Here is a 13,505-nt window from a genome sequence, read left to right as displayed (position 1 = left end):
CGGGCTGGGTCAGCACCCGCCGGCTCCGTGTGCCCCCGCGGGGCGATGGAGCTCCTTGTTCTGCTGCCTCCGACGGCGCATTGAATATCATGGAATCACGGAATGGTCTGGGTTGGAAGCGCCCTAAAGCTTGTCTCATTCCACCCCCTGCCATGGGCAGGAACACCTTGCACTATCCCAGGTTTCTCCAAGCCTTGTCCAACCTGGCCCTGGACCCTTCCAGGGATGAGGCAGCCACGAGTTCTCTGTGACAGGGCCTCTGCACCCTTACACGGAGCAATTTCTTCCTAGTATCCAATGCAAATCTATGCTTTTTCAACTTAAAAATCAACCCTCGTTCAGCTTAAGATGCTGCTCATGTTCATGGGGGGGTCGATTGGCTAACTGCAATCGTGATTCTTGGATAAATATCTGTGGGCTTTTGGTTTTTCACTGCCCAAAGTCCAGATGCCAGGCCGATAACTTGATGGACAGCCTGTCCCTGGGTGAGGCCGGTTTCACCGTGGCTTCCCTGACCAGCCCCCTGCCATAGGGCTGCCCTGCTCTCCTTTCATCAACTTACTCAAGAAACTATAATCTAAGTATTAAACGGGAAATAAAACTGAAACAGAAAAATATGAATGCAGTCAGATGTGGTTTCTGTGCTAGCTCACACCTCGGTTGGTTGGTCCCTTGCCTCTGAGCTCAGATGTGCTGCAGCACCTGGGGTGACTTGTGATTGCTGCCCACTCTTTGCTTGAATTGCTGCCTTTTGTACTTGCCAGAAGGCTGGGGAGGTCAGTGGGATGCACAGACACTTTTTTCCATGACCCAATCTATGTATGATACCAGAGTTGTTTGTGGATTCTCAGAGTATTGCAGGTTTCCTTTTATCTTTAGTATCGTGCTGTAAGTACATGAACCTTCACACAGCGTGTGATTTCACTGATATTTCCAAATAAGGGAACTGCTTCTGTGCTGATCTGAATTATTTCTGTGCCTCAGATGCTCAGTGATAGTAAAGATTATGTGAACAGTTACAAACCACAGCTAGATACTGTCAAATCCAGGAAGGAAGGTAGCTAATGTAGAGGAATATGGATCTACTTTTATTTGAATGAATTTGTAAAGAGGAAATATCAGCCAATTTGGTTAAAGCAAGGAAGCTTTCTATAAATACTTTCGTTTCTCTTCAAAATCTAATCTAAATGGTCGTCAGGAAAATGTAGTGCAAATCTGTTTTGACCTGCTTGTAATTTTTTGTTTTTCCTCTCGAAAACAAGGAGTCTAGATAACATCCTAGGTACCGAAGCATATATTTAAATAATGAAGCAATTTTTAACCCCATTTGATGTATGCTACTGCCAGTTTTGTGGAGTTACACCCGCCTTGTTGCAGTTTCTCATACACTGTTATTTGTGGTTTATTAGGTCTAAATGGCTTCTCCTGCTGCTGGAAAGCGCAAAGAAAGAAAGACACAAGCAGGGGGAATGTGCTTTTAAGCTGGTAAAAGGAAGTATGAAGTCTTTTGAGCTGAATAAAGGAAATATACTTCCTGAAAAGACTAAAAAAAATCCAGATCTTTGTGGCCATTATCAGTGCTTGCTGTTTTTACTGACATTTTGCTTCATGCTTAAAGCAATAATTCATTCAGCAGATGGAAACCATCAATAAGGCGAGATTTTATTTCCCTTTTGCAGTTTGGGGTCTAAGCTTGCTGTGATGCCAGACACATGCCATACAGATATGTGCAATAGATTTGGGATTTTGTAGTTTATTTTTTCTAAGCTGGCTTTGCATGCAAAGACAAAACATTAAGAACTCTTGGATTTTCCTTCTGCTTTGTCTCCCAAATACTGTCTTCTCTTAATTCTGGAGTCTCTGGGAAACATACAGCATCTGCTCCTTGGAAATGAATAGGAGCTTGAGATTAGAGTCTGTCACAAAGGATGGATCAGTCTCTATGCTAAATATTTAAAATATTTGGAGTATTTCAAGATGAAAGATCAAGTAGTGTGAAGGGAGGGGTATGAGTTTCTTCCCTCTTGTTTTAAATTGTCATATGTCTCTCTCAATATCTCTTTTCTGCTTATATTAGGAATGTGTTCATCAAAAGTTGTTTGCTTGCTGTGAAACTCTGAATCTTGGACTTCCTTGAGCAGATCCTGAGCATTGAGAATTTAAATTGTGAAAAGGAATTCACAGCTCAGTTCAGTGCAAAAGGATTCTGCTCTCCTGGCTGGCTGCAAGCAGTTCTTAGTCTCTTAATTTCAGAATTTTCATATTCTGGTATTGAGGGCATTAATGTTTTATCTTAGATATCTTGGATTGTCAGTATCTTAAATGGAGAATTATTTTTGCATCCTTGTGATATCCTCTGATTAAATGACTCTGGTTTCACCAGATCTGCTATTAAAGAATGCATTAGAGATTTGCTAGAGAATCAAAAGGCTTCAATTAAAGACATTTCCTGTAAACTGTAGTCCAGTTCAGTGGGACTTTGTCAGACTGTCCTGCATTTGATAATAACCTTAATGTCTGTGTTATAGAGAGCCTTTGTTTAGGAGTAAACAGCATCTGAATGTTCTTTATTGAGCTTCCACTTTTAGGAAGGTGAGATGATAATTCCCACAATTATCTTTTCCAGAAGAGGCAAACATGACCTGTAGATAGGAGGAAGAACAGTGTCCCTGTGTTGCAGTATTCATGAGGCAGGAAACAAGAAGCATCCATTGTTGGTGATGGCATGGGGTTTATTTGTTTATTTATTTATCTTTAAGAAAGAGGGGAGCTGGTTTTGCTTCTAGAATGTAAGTCTGCAAGCACATTCTTTTGCCTTTGTGTTGCAATGTCATACGTGTCTATAACTGCAGGAGTATATGACTGACTTTAACAGTATGTGTCAAAATAATTTTCCTGGTTTTGATGAGCACATCAGTAATATCACAGAGCAGCTATTTTCAAAATTCACATCTGTTTCTTAAGACATTAAACCTGAACTGTCAAGCTGGAAATGAAACCAGCTCGAGAGAATCACTGGCTGGAATTATTGCCCTTCCAACCAGTGATCCTCCCTCTGAAGTTGTTCCTGATAACGTTTATAAATAGTTAATTATCAAAAGGCACAGGGGAATAACTGAAACTTTGCTTTACTAAGAGCATTGCCTGTGATTAGTGCAGAGGAAATGTTCTCCAGCATTTGGCATCAGGGTCTGCAGCCTGTTGCAGGTGATCCCTTCCAGAAAAGAGAGGTGCAGATCCATCAAATGTACAGCAAAGTTGTTGCTGGGACGTTGTGAGACCCATTTCTGCAAGGCAGAGGTAAAGCTGAACTCTTCCCCTCCTGCCAAAACACACTGGTGGTGTTGGTGTTATTGGTATAAACATGGATGTGAAGGGGATGGATGAGGTGTTGCTAATGCTGGAGTTCTGCTGGAGCTGTGGTGCTTTGAATTGTTCTGTGCTGCCACAAACAAAACAGGGAAAAAAACCCAACTCAGTATGCAGGTAACAGAGCAAGGATAGATTTGTTATTTTGTGTTCTGTTCTGTGGCTAATAACTGTCTTTAAATTAGTGAGAGGAAGAGGTCCTATTTCTAAAGTGTTTGTTCATAGTTCTAAAATCTAACATTACCCCTAGATCCAATGTGATTGCTTTAGAAAGATGCCGTGTATTTTCTACTAAAAAAAAAATAAAGGAAAAAAAGATTAAAAGTAGTCTAATGTTGGATAATAGAAGATCACATTGGGAGGCTTCAATTATTTATAGATTTTTATACGATAATAGTATCTTATATAGAAATTTGGAACAACAGGAATTATAAAGCTACTACAGAGTGTAAGCTTATTCCTTTTGGTTCTTCAGGTTTGAGTTTGTGTGATTTTCTTTTTTATTTTTTTACTTCTTGTGAGACTTCCAAGGTACCACCACAGAGAAATGTAATGATATTCTAAATGTGATAAGTGCAGAGTTTCCCATGACTTTGAATTTAGGGAGTTGGACAAGGGCAGTCCAAGCCTGGCCACTCGCTGAGCCAACAGATGCTTTTATTTTTAAACATTTTCCTAACTTGGAAGCAGAACTGAGCAAACTGAATGTTCCATCTTTAGAGGATGCAGAGATGGTGTTCAGCAGCTGTTGAAGACCTACAAGCCCTGGGGAAAAAAAAAAAATCCAAATATCCCGCGAGCCTTTGTGATGACAGTGTCATTGTCTTCTTGGAGAGAAGAGCAAGGTGCCATTTGTCGCTGACAAAAGAATTGCTATTTTTAACCCTATCTTAACTCCTGGAGGGTTATTAATTTGCTAACAACCATTTATGCTCACTGTCTGTGAATTAAATCCACATTTTTCTTAGCCTTTGTATTAGTAACAATTGAAACTGTTTCTTGAAATTGCCACAGTTTGGGGAGGGGTCATGACACTGTGTTATTTTCCCAATGCTGCTACATTTTCATGTATCAGTTTAGGAAAAAATTGTTTAAAAGTCACTTAATAAATCAGACAAGAAAACCACGTGAAATATCCCAGAAATCTGGAACGGCTTATGCCAACCGTAAGATTTGGATTGGATTTTTTTAGTTGTTTGTTGGTTTTTCCCTGGTTTGAGGTCTGCCAATATTTTATGGATGTCATAAAAATAGGACTCGTTTTGACTTAAACCACTGGGGATATGGGGAAGGACCAAAGTTTGTCTAACAAGCTTTTTGTATAAATCTAGGTAACAAAGCTGCTCTCAGTTCTGAGCATACAGACATGTTCTGTATTGCTTGTGAAGCTGTTCCTGGCTTCTTGGATACCTGACTAATTGTCAGGGCATAGTTTTAGAATAGTCTGGAGTAAACTGGAATTATTGGTGAAAGATAATCACTTTTATAGGACTGTCAGCAGTGCTGGGATAACAGACTGGAGCTGGAGAAGTTCACAGCTTTCCTCTGACTGTTGCATATAGGTGTGTGCTGTCTTTCACAGCTGTTCCTATACAGATTTAAATTATTGGGTTTCACAGAAACAACTCAAGTGTTTGGGTTTTTTAATATACTTAAATGAAACATTTGTATTGGCAAGTTCTTCCAAAACTTTCTCAGGTTTCATCATATTCTGTTCGGCTTGCATGGACTGTGTTTCATGTGATTGATGGTTGTTAGAATGTTTGAAAATTCTTAGAGAAAAAGGTGGAATATCTATGGCAAACCTCTTGAAATGCTTCCTCTTTGGAATTGACCATTAGAGTCTCCTTTCATCATCCCTGTGTAGTTTGGATCTTGGTAAAAGATACAAGATTGGAAAAAATGAGCCACTTCAGGCTCCAAACACAAATATTGCTTGCTATAAGAGTCAAAAAGTCAGTGTTCATCTGTTTCAAACTGGAATATTGCTGCAATTTTAAGAACTTCTGAAAAGAAGAGTAACCCATGACAGCTATGATGAACTCCATATTTCAAGAGTAATTTGAGTTCTTGCTATGCATTTAAATAGGAAATAGTTCATTCTTCATCTGACCAAACCATCAGAAAAGGGGGAGTGTGACTGCTCTGTGTGAAGTCTTGGTTAAAGATAACCATCCCCTGCACCAGGCAGTCCCAGGAATTTATTTAACATGTGCTTCTGGTAAGAGGCTTTACTTGGGAGAGCTTGCAATTTCAATCACAGTTACTTTGAACATGTCTGTACTTATAATTCTTAACACTACTAGGTTGGAGGTATTCCTTCATTTCCTTCATGACACTCAGAGAGATGTTTTAGTAAGTTTCCTAAAAGTACTTCTTAATTATTCAACAGGTTCATGAACCACCCAGCTCCAGCCAACAGCCGCTACAAACCCACTTGCTATGAACATGCTGCTAACTGTTACACACATGCAGTAAGTACACTTCTGGCTTCTTTTCCTTTTTTTTTTTTTTTTACCAGATGTTTCAGTAAATTTTTGTGGGTTTGCATTGCTAAATGCTTACCTTTGCCTCACTTTGTTCATATCTACAACCTCTCTGGTTTTGTGCATATAAGCTTTAGCTATAACATTCCAGAAAAATAGATGTTTGGTGATGTTCTGAATCTCTTGGAGCTCCAGATACTTCGTAAGATTCCTTTTCACCAATGTTACAGGTCATTAACTTGATATTTTCCCTCTGTTCCAGTCAAAGGATGCCTGCAGTAAAGGGGTATAGGCCACTACTAGTTAGCCTGCAAGGTGGATTTCCCAGGTCTGTGCTGACATAATACTGTGCAAATTGTATACTGGAAGTACAAGAAAGATTTATCCATGTAAGAAATGGGAAGGCTTCATCAGACTGTCTGTGGGTATGAGCTACAGGAGCTGGAGTGGTTTAGTTCAAGAAATCTGCTATTTTGCAAGAGGCCCCGATGATGCTGACAGCCCTGTTGAAATTCCGAGTCTGCCCTTATTTTCGTAATGTAACGACTTATTCTAGATTTGAGTATATGGTATTCACATAAAGAATAACAAAAGCAGTCCTCTTTGATTTGTTTTTTTCTTTTAGTAATTAGGAAGTTTAATTTGCTGTCTGGCACTTTGAAAAGGACTTAAAAATGTGATTTTTTGCTTTTTAAGATAGCATTTGCCCTTTTATAAAAGCAGCTTGTGCTTCTCCTCAGTCTCTCTACTCCAAACATCTGAAGTATGTTTGACTATGTCCTCAGTCTCTTATCTCCAGTGTGTCTGAGTGAGCTGTAGATATGAAAGCTCAAAGCACTGCTCAGGACTCTTCAGTTCTAGAAGGAGCTCTGTTCTTAAGGATCCCTTGTGTGTACTTCATAAATAACCAACAGACAGCTCCATGGTGCTGGTAAAAACAGAATCACCTTGGTTTTGCATTTAGAAAAGTTGACTGAAGCTTCTGTGTTCTTAAGCCAAGGGTCTCATGTACAGCATTATGTAAATATATGCTTATTTGCCTAGGGAATGAAGCAACATTCTGTTAGTTAGCACAAATATGTAGTTTATCTCATAATCCTTGTGCAAACCTTGTTTGCTCTGGCCAAAAAGTTAGATTTCAAAATATCTGGCAGAAGTTGGTGTGCTCATTAGCAATTTCAGCTTTCACCTAGTTGAAAAACAGGCATGTTTTACTCCTGCCTGTCAGCAGGAGGTGACAGTCAAGATGGATCAGTGTTTTCTGGTAGGCTGTAGTTTGTGGTGGAGTTGTCTAATTACTTTCTGAGTAATTACTTTTGAGCAGTCAAACTACCTGCTAAAACCTACCATGAACTGTTAAAATAAATATGCAATAACTTTTGATCAATATTTGAAGTCCTGAAATGGGAGTCTAGGCTGGGAAAGCACAGAAAAAGATGGGGGGGATGTTTTCATCTCCTTTGTGTTGCAGACTTACTAAATGTGAGATGGTCAAATGCCTGAGTCTTTGCTGCTAGATTACAGTGCCAGTTTTCAATTAGACATTGATGATTCTACAGAACAGAGTTCAACAATGGTTTTCCAATATATTTTTATTCCAAACCTTTATTTGTAATTCAGGAAGCAGTCAACTTCTACTTTGAGTGTGGCTGTACTTCTCAGTAGGTATCCCATCTGGTTTTGGACTTAAAAATACGCAGGAATCAGTTTAGGCAGCTGCTTAATAAAAAAAACAAATAACAAAAAAGCAAGGATAAAGGAGGGTATAGAATCCCCGGCACAACTTTTTGGTACAATACTTAGAAGGTAACTTTGTGTGGCATCATAAGGTATCTTCAAATTTCTAACTTGTAAGGCTATTTTAAATGTCTTGCTTTTTTTTTTTTTTTTTTTGGCTTTAAATGAAGCACTGACTTGTGTTCAGACACTGTGAGAGAGGAATGGCAGCAACGTAGTTGAAAACAGACAGAAAAAACTGTTCTCTGTGTTTAGAGGAACAGGAAGGAAACAGTGCATGAGAAATGCAGGGGTTGTAAGAATTGGAGGGGAAAGATGGCTCTTTTATCATGAAGCTTTCTAGTGTGTGTAAGGTTTATCAGACAAAAGATAGACCCTGCTGTGTTAAAACCTCAGAATTTAGATATGGCTTGCTTTATACTGCTCTAAATGTTTCTTCCAACTGCCTTAAAAGGAGTAACTATTCCTAAAATGAATTATAGTCTGTATTCCAGGCTGGGTTTTTGAAGTGCATGGAAAAACAGAAGGCGTATAAATATTTTTAAAATGAGACTTAGAGCATTTAGAAGGCCATTTGAGCATGGAAGAAGGGGTCATCAGAATTTCAGAAGGGCTCTCCCGATGAAAATGTCTGACAGTGGGAATAGAGCAGTTTCTCTGCTCTGTGTGTTGCACAGCCCAAGTTGCTTGTGGGCCTCCCACTCCATGTTACTGGTCTCCTAAAATTAGGGGAAAATTGAAAAGTAGGGAGAGATGGTGACAGGAGTGCACTCCTGGAGCAGGCAGCTGGAGATGGTTCCCTCTAAGTGTCACATTTTTGGCAGGGGGTGGTGTTTGGCAGCTTTACTGATCTTTCTGTTGCCTTCCTTTCCAAAAAGGAAGTGCGTGCACCACCTTTGTGCCCTTGGTGTTTCCCTCCCAGTGAGAGGCTCGTGAGACTGCAGCAGTAACACCACGCTCTGCTGCAGTGGCTCGTGCATCAAAGGGCATTGTTGCTGCCTGCATGATGTGCAAGGAAAGTAACTTCATTTTCCATGAATGTTATATACAAAAGCAAAACTTCCAACACATTTTTAAAGCTCTCTGTGGCAGAGATTGTCTAGAGAATTATGGAAAGAATACAGGTAAAATACAGTGGAACAGTGCCCTAAGCAACACAGACAGGTGGAAGGTACTGGATATTTTGCTGTAAGTTGGTAACCAGAGTGTAATTTCCCTGAATTGACCCTGATCAGGTTCACAGCTTATTGTGTCAGCCTCCTTCCTTGTGCCTTAAGGCTCTTTGCTCATTGTGACAGCAGAGTTTGTGGTAGTTGGTTTCCCAAAATACATCACACGGGGGATTGTGCTGAAATCTGTTCTGAAAGATTCCTATCTATAGCTGTAAAAAACCGTATTTTAGTCCTTTATCTTCCTCCTTATTACAAAGAGCTTTTCACTTCATTCTCTCATTTTGTTCTGGCATTTCTCTAGAAAGCTTAGGAAACTGTTGCCTTCTCTCTTGTTCTGCAGATCTCTCTTCCAGCCCCACTTCTGATGCAGCCAGGATTAATCAAGGTACTAAAATTAGTAAATTGGCACATCACAGTTCTGGGTTTGCTCACAGTACATTAAGTTACTGGGTTTGATGATACTCACTTGGAAGACTTGCACTCCATGATGAAATAAGCAAAGATTTTGTGACTTGTAGCTGGAGTTTTTTTTCAAGGAATATTGGCAACTAAGAAATGCTTTGTCATGCTGTAAAATGACACAGCCCAATCCCACTCATTCTGTTAGTTCTGATTCCCTTACTGCTTTTTTGGTAAATTCATCTCCTTTTAAAGGGCTGATTGATGGCTTTTCCATTCTGAAAACTGGAGATTAAAATGCAATTCTTGTGTAAGTGATTTTTTTCAAATGAACATGGGGAAGTCTGCCTTTTTTTATTAACTAAAATTTTGTATTTCTTTTGTAAGATGGGTAGAGCCCATTGTACCATATGTTACCTGTTACGGCATCTAAAGAACTTTTATCCAGTTGGCTGGAACAGCAGGGTATAATTTCTGGATTTTGTATTTCATCTAGCTATTTTTGACCAAAAAAAGGAGTAATAAAACATCTCTTGTTTTGTCGGACTGTTCCCATGGTGCCTGTCAGGCACAGAGGGGAAAGTGTTTCCAAAAAGAGCACTTAGAAAAAACAATCAGTCCTTCTTATGGAATACAGTGCTGTTGCCTGTGAGAGGTAGAATTGTTCTTTAAAACCAGGACAAAGCAAAAAAGGGATTAAGGTCTTCATTCATGTGCTGTACTCTTGATTCTGAAGGTGCAAAGAGAGACGTGGTAAGAGAATTGCATCTTTGTTTCAACTGTATTATTTTATACACAATAATTACTGGAAAAAGTGGTTGACACTGAACTTTGTGTTGGTCCATTTGAGCATCCCATGTCACAACTTAGCTTGTGAAATATTTGAGGAGATTAGTAAAAAGCTGGTGTGTCTGTGTAAGAAAGGCAGGTTATTCTGTGTAATATCTAACTCTTGTTTCCAAAGAGGGCTCCTTTCCTATAAAATGGTCTCTGTCAGAGGCCCTGAGCAGCTCATGCCTGGGCTGTTGTAGAGAATTAGTAGGATTTTAGTATTTTACCTGGTATTTATGAGTACTTAATCTCTCTGAAACCTTTTAGTTCTCTGTCAAGTTTAGTCAAAACTGAAATTTGCACGGAAAATGGGGAAGGAAACCGAGGAATGCGAATACGGTGGGACTGCACAGCTTAGGGCCATGGCTACAGCACCGTTTCTGGAGCTGAGTATCCTGTCCCCTGCAAAAACTAATGAAACAGCTGTCACATCTCATCAGTTCCTGGCTGTCCCAGGGGCTTCAGCCACACTTCATTCACACTGTGTGTCATGTGTGGAAAACAAGAGTGACTGATCTCCTGAGGAGTGACACATTTCAACCTTCCCTGAATTTGGGGACTATCCAGGATGTGTGCATGGAAACTTAGGGTTGGTGATAAATGAGAAGCCAGGCTGGCAGACTATTTCTGGCCTTAAAGTGCACGATGTCAACTTCCATCGTTTCGTTACAAAGCTCAGGAAGTGTTTTCACCTCTAGTCCCAGTGCTGTGAATGTATCAATGCCATACTTTTCATTTCCACGGCTCTGCAGCTTTCGGAATATACTAAATTTTGCAAAACATTAGGAAATTTAATAGTAATGAAGCTACAGCTGATGTACTTCAAAGCCAGAAGGAAAAGCCACTTGTTTTTTGTTGTTATTCTCTGGCTCAACCAGCTTCTTCTCAGATCCATTCAGTTTGCTCTGCATCCTGTGCACTGAGCAGAACCTCGATTTCCTCTGGTCTGTAATTAGATAAAGGACAGACAGGTCAGTCTAGATTAGAACTTTGCAGTCTGAGCTATCAAACCTGTAATGCAAAGTGGTCTAGATTAGAACTTTGCAGTCTGAGCTATCAAAACTGTAATGCAAAGTGTCCAGATTTGTTTAAATATTGCTTGTTCCTGGCTTTATTGTTTAACATATGAGACTTGGGTTAAATTACCAAGAATTTAACCTAAGAAGCTCATTTGCAATTCAAGGGAACAAATTAACATCTTAAGACATGCTGTAGGGCCTGGAAGGGAATTTGTGCGGTCTTTGTAACTTAGAAGGCTGACAAAGATTGGCCTTGATAGTGGAAGGAGATGGGTAGAAATGTCTGAGTTAGTGAGCTCTCTTCTTCAAATACTTGTTGGGCATAGGGTGTTTTTTAGGGGTTTTAGGGTTGTTTTGTCCTTCTCCCCCATTTTCTTTCTGCCTTTTCCTGAAGGAGATAGAGGTACATCGTGTATTTTATTCTGGAAGGGAGTGTAGTTTTAAATGTATGTGACGCCTGCAGCCACTTCTTAGATGCTTCATGCAAGCATGGTAATTCCATCATGATGTTTGAAGAAGGCCTGTTTTGGAAGAAATGAATTAAATGTGTGTCTTGGGGTGATGTCCAAACCGGCACAATATGCTTGAGAGGGAGGTGGGAAGGAAAACAGAGTTGGATACACTGCATTAGAAGAATATCTTTGTGCATTAAAAATCTATTCATGAGAGAAGTTTGTGGCTAATTTATTTATGATAGCTTAAACCCAAGTTCTGCAAAACTATTGCTTAGTACTTGCAACAGGACTTTGCTAAATGCTTAAGTTTTTTCGTTTGGGCTTCAAGTTTATTTTGGTCTGTCCTGTGCTCTGTGTCTGTGCACAAGAGGTGGCTTAAATCCAAGCCTAGAGTAAGATCAACATAGTTTTAAAACATGAGGCAGAATATGAAAATAAAATCACTGCTAGTACTTGTAAAATTAGACAAAAGAATTTGCTGTCATGGCTAGAGGAGTCAGTAACCTTCCCTGGCACCATGGGGGGAGAAATTTAGAAAAACCAGATCTAAACTATACCTGAGACATTGTTGAATTTTTGGTGTGCTGATGTGTCAACTTAAAATTAAATGGCTAAACTTTCTCTGGCTGGGGCCAAGCTCTCTCTGCCTGCTGGTGCTGCTCTGTGGGTGGCACCACGGCAAAGACCTGACAATGGCCTTTTGTTTTCCCAGTTCCTCATTGTTCCTGCCATCGTGGGCAGTGCCCTCCTCCACCGGCTCTCCGATGACCGCTGGGAGAAGATAACAGCATGGATGTATGGGGTGGGGCTCTGTGCCCTCTTCATCGTCTCCACCGTGTTCCACATCGTTTCCTGGAAAAAGAGTCACTTAAGGTAGCAGTAGAAAATGCTTCACTTTCTTGTGATGTTTCCCCATTGTGTTTCTCAGTCAAAACCAATTTTACAGGAGGTTGGAGTGGTACTTTCTACTGAATCACCCTTGATTTTTTTGGAAGTAATAGTGAGCCAAGCTCACGTACCAGTGAATTCGAAGTTCTGCTGTTTTGTAGGCCCTAGTGGCTCTTAATCCAAAAGCAGAATGGGAAAAACATAATGTAAGTGGTTGATGGATAATAGCCCATTGCAGAAATGAAGACACTCTCTGGGACTATGGCATGCTCAAATGCTTTGAGGAACACAGCTTTTGCCAAGAGAATACAGTGCCCAGCCAATGAGCAGGAAACCTCCTTGGGAGCAAATAGCAAAACTGTCGTGATTTATTTTTTATTTTATATTTTTGGTCCCATGTAAGACCCTTAAATAAATTCTGGGCCACAAATTGGGTTTAGTCAGTGGTCGCTAAATCGTAACAGTGTCTGGATTAGGTAGAGTTGATGTGACAGGGATGCAAGGTAGGTGGAGAAGGGGAGAGAACTGGAGAAGTGTTCAGCTCTTATGTGTCTCAGGTCCTCCACATGGTTTTAAGAGGCATGGAGCTGATGATGTTTTCCCCAAAGTGATTCCAAAGCACATCAGGAAAATGAGGTGATGCAAAATTCTTTCCAAAATATGTCATGGTGACCTGTTCTGTCTCAATCTCCCTAGGACAATGGAGCATTGCTTTCACATGTGTGACAGAATGATGATCTACGTCTTCATTGCAGCATCCTATGCACCATGGTAAGAAATGGGAAGCACAGCTGCAGAATCAAAGCTTTTCCAAAGTAAACAATTTGTCATTGCAGTTTTCCAAAATCTGTAGATGCCTTCTTGGATGCAATTGACCACATTCTGTGTTGTGACAGACACTGCAATGTCATCGCCTGGGCCTTGCTGAACAGAAAGTGATGCTAGAAAACATCAGAAAGCAGTTTATTTACATTCCACATACCTCAGTTCATGCTTTCCACCCATCAATGCAAACACCTTCTGCTTCTCTGTGGCTAGAATGTCCCAGTGTTTGTTCCCCCATCATTCTGTAGTTTAGCCTCTGAGTAATTATTTGTTTTTATCAGTCCCTACTGCTTTTGTGTCAGTGTGGTCCGTTCACTCATCACT

At 40.2% G+C, this 13,505-nt stretch overlaps 1 protein-coding gene across 4 annotated transcripts in view; it reads left to right on the top strand.

Moving 5' to 3' along the window:
- The window catches only part of MMD (monocyte to macrophage differentiation associated), a 41,823-nt gene that overhangs the window by 24,782 nt on the left and 3,536 nt on the right, over nucleotides 1-13,505 (top strand). For 2 of the 4 annotated variants that reach the window (XM_017739153.1, XM_017739155.1), the window contains exons 2-5: nucleotides 5,762-5,843; nucleotides 9,105-9,149; nucleotides 12,181-12,341; nucleotides 13,053-13,127. In XM_017739153.1, coding sequence (XP_017594642.1) covers nucleotides 5,762-5,843; nucleotides 9,105-9,149; nucleotides 12,181-12,341; nucleotides 13,053-13,127 — 363 coding nt within the window. Of the gene's footprint in view, nucleotides 1-235; nucleotides 4,215-5,761; nucleotides 5,844-9,104; nucleotides 9,150-12,180; nucleotides 12,342-13,052; nucleotides 13,128-13,505 lie in introns of those variants that run through there. The other 2 variants (XM_017739151.1, XM_017739152.1) reach the window with 2 other exon arrangements.

The sequence above is a fragment of the Corvus brachyrhynchos genome, unplaced genomic scaffold (assembly GCF_000691975.1).
Source record: "Corvus brachyrhynchos isolate BGI_N302 unplaced genomic scaffold, ASM69197v1 scaffold407, whole genome shotgun sequence".
NCBI lineage: Eukaryota > Metazoa > Chordata > Aves > Passeriformes > Corvidae > Corvus > Corvus brachyrhynchos.
This window is presented reverse-complemented; position numbering and strand designations above follow the sequence as displayed.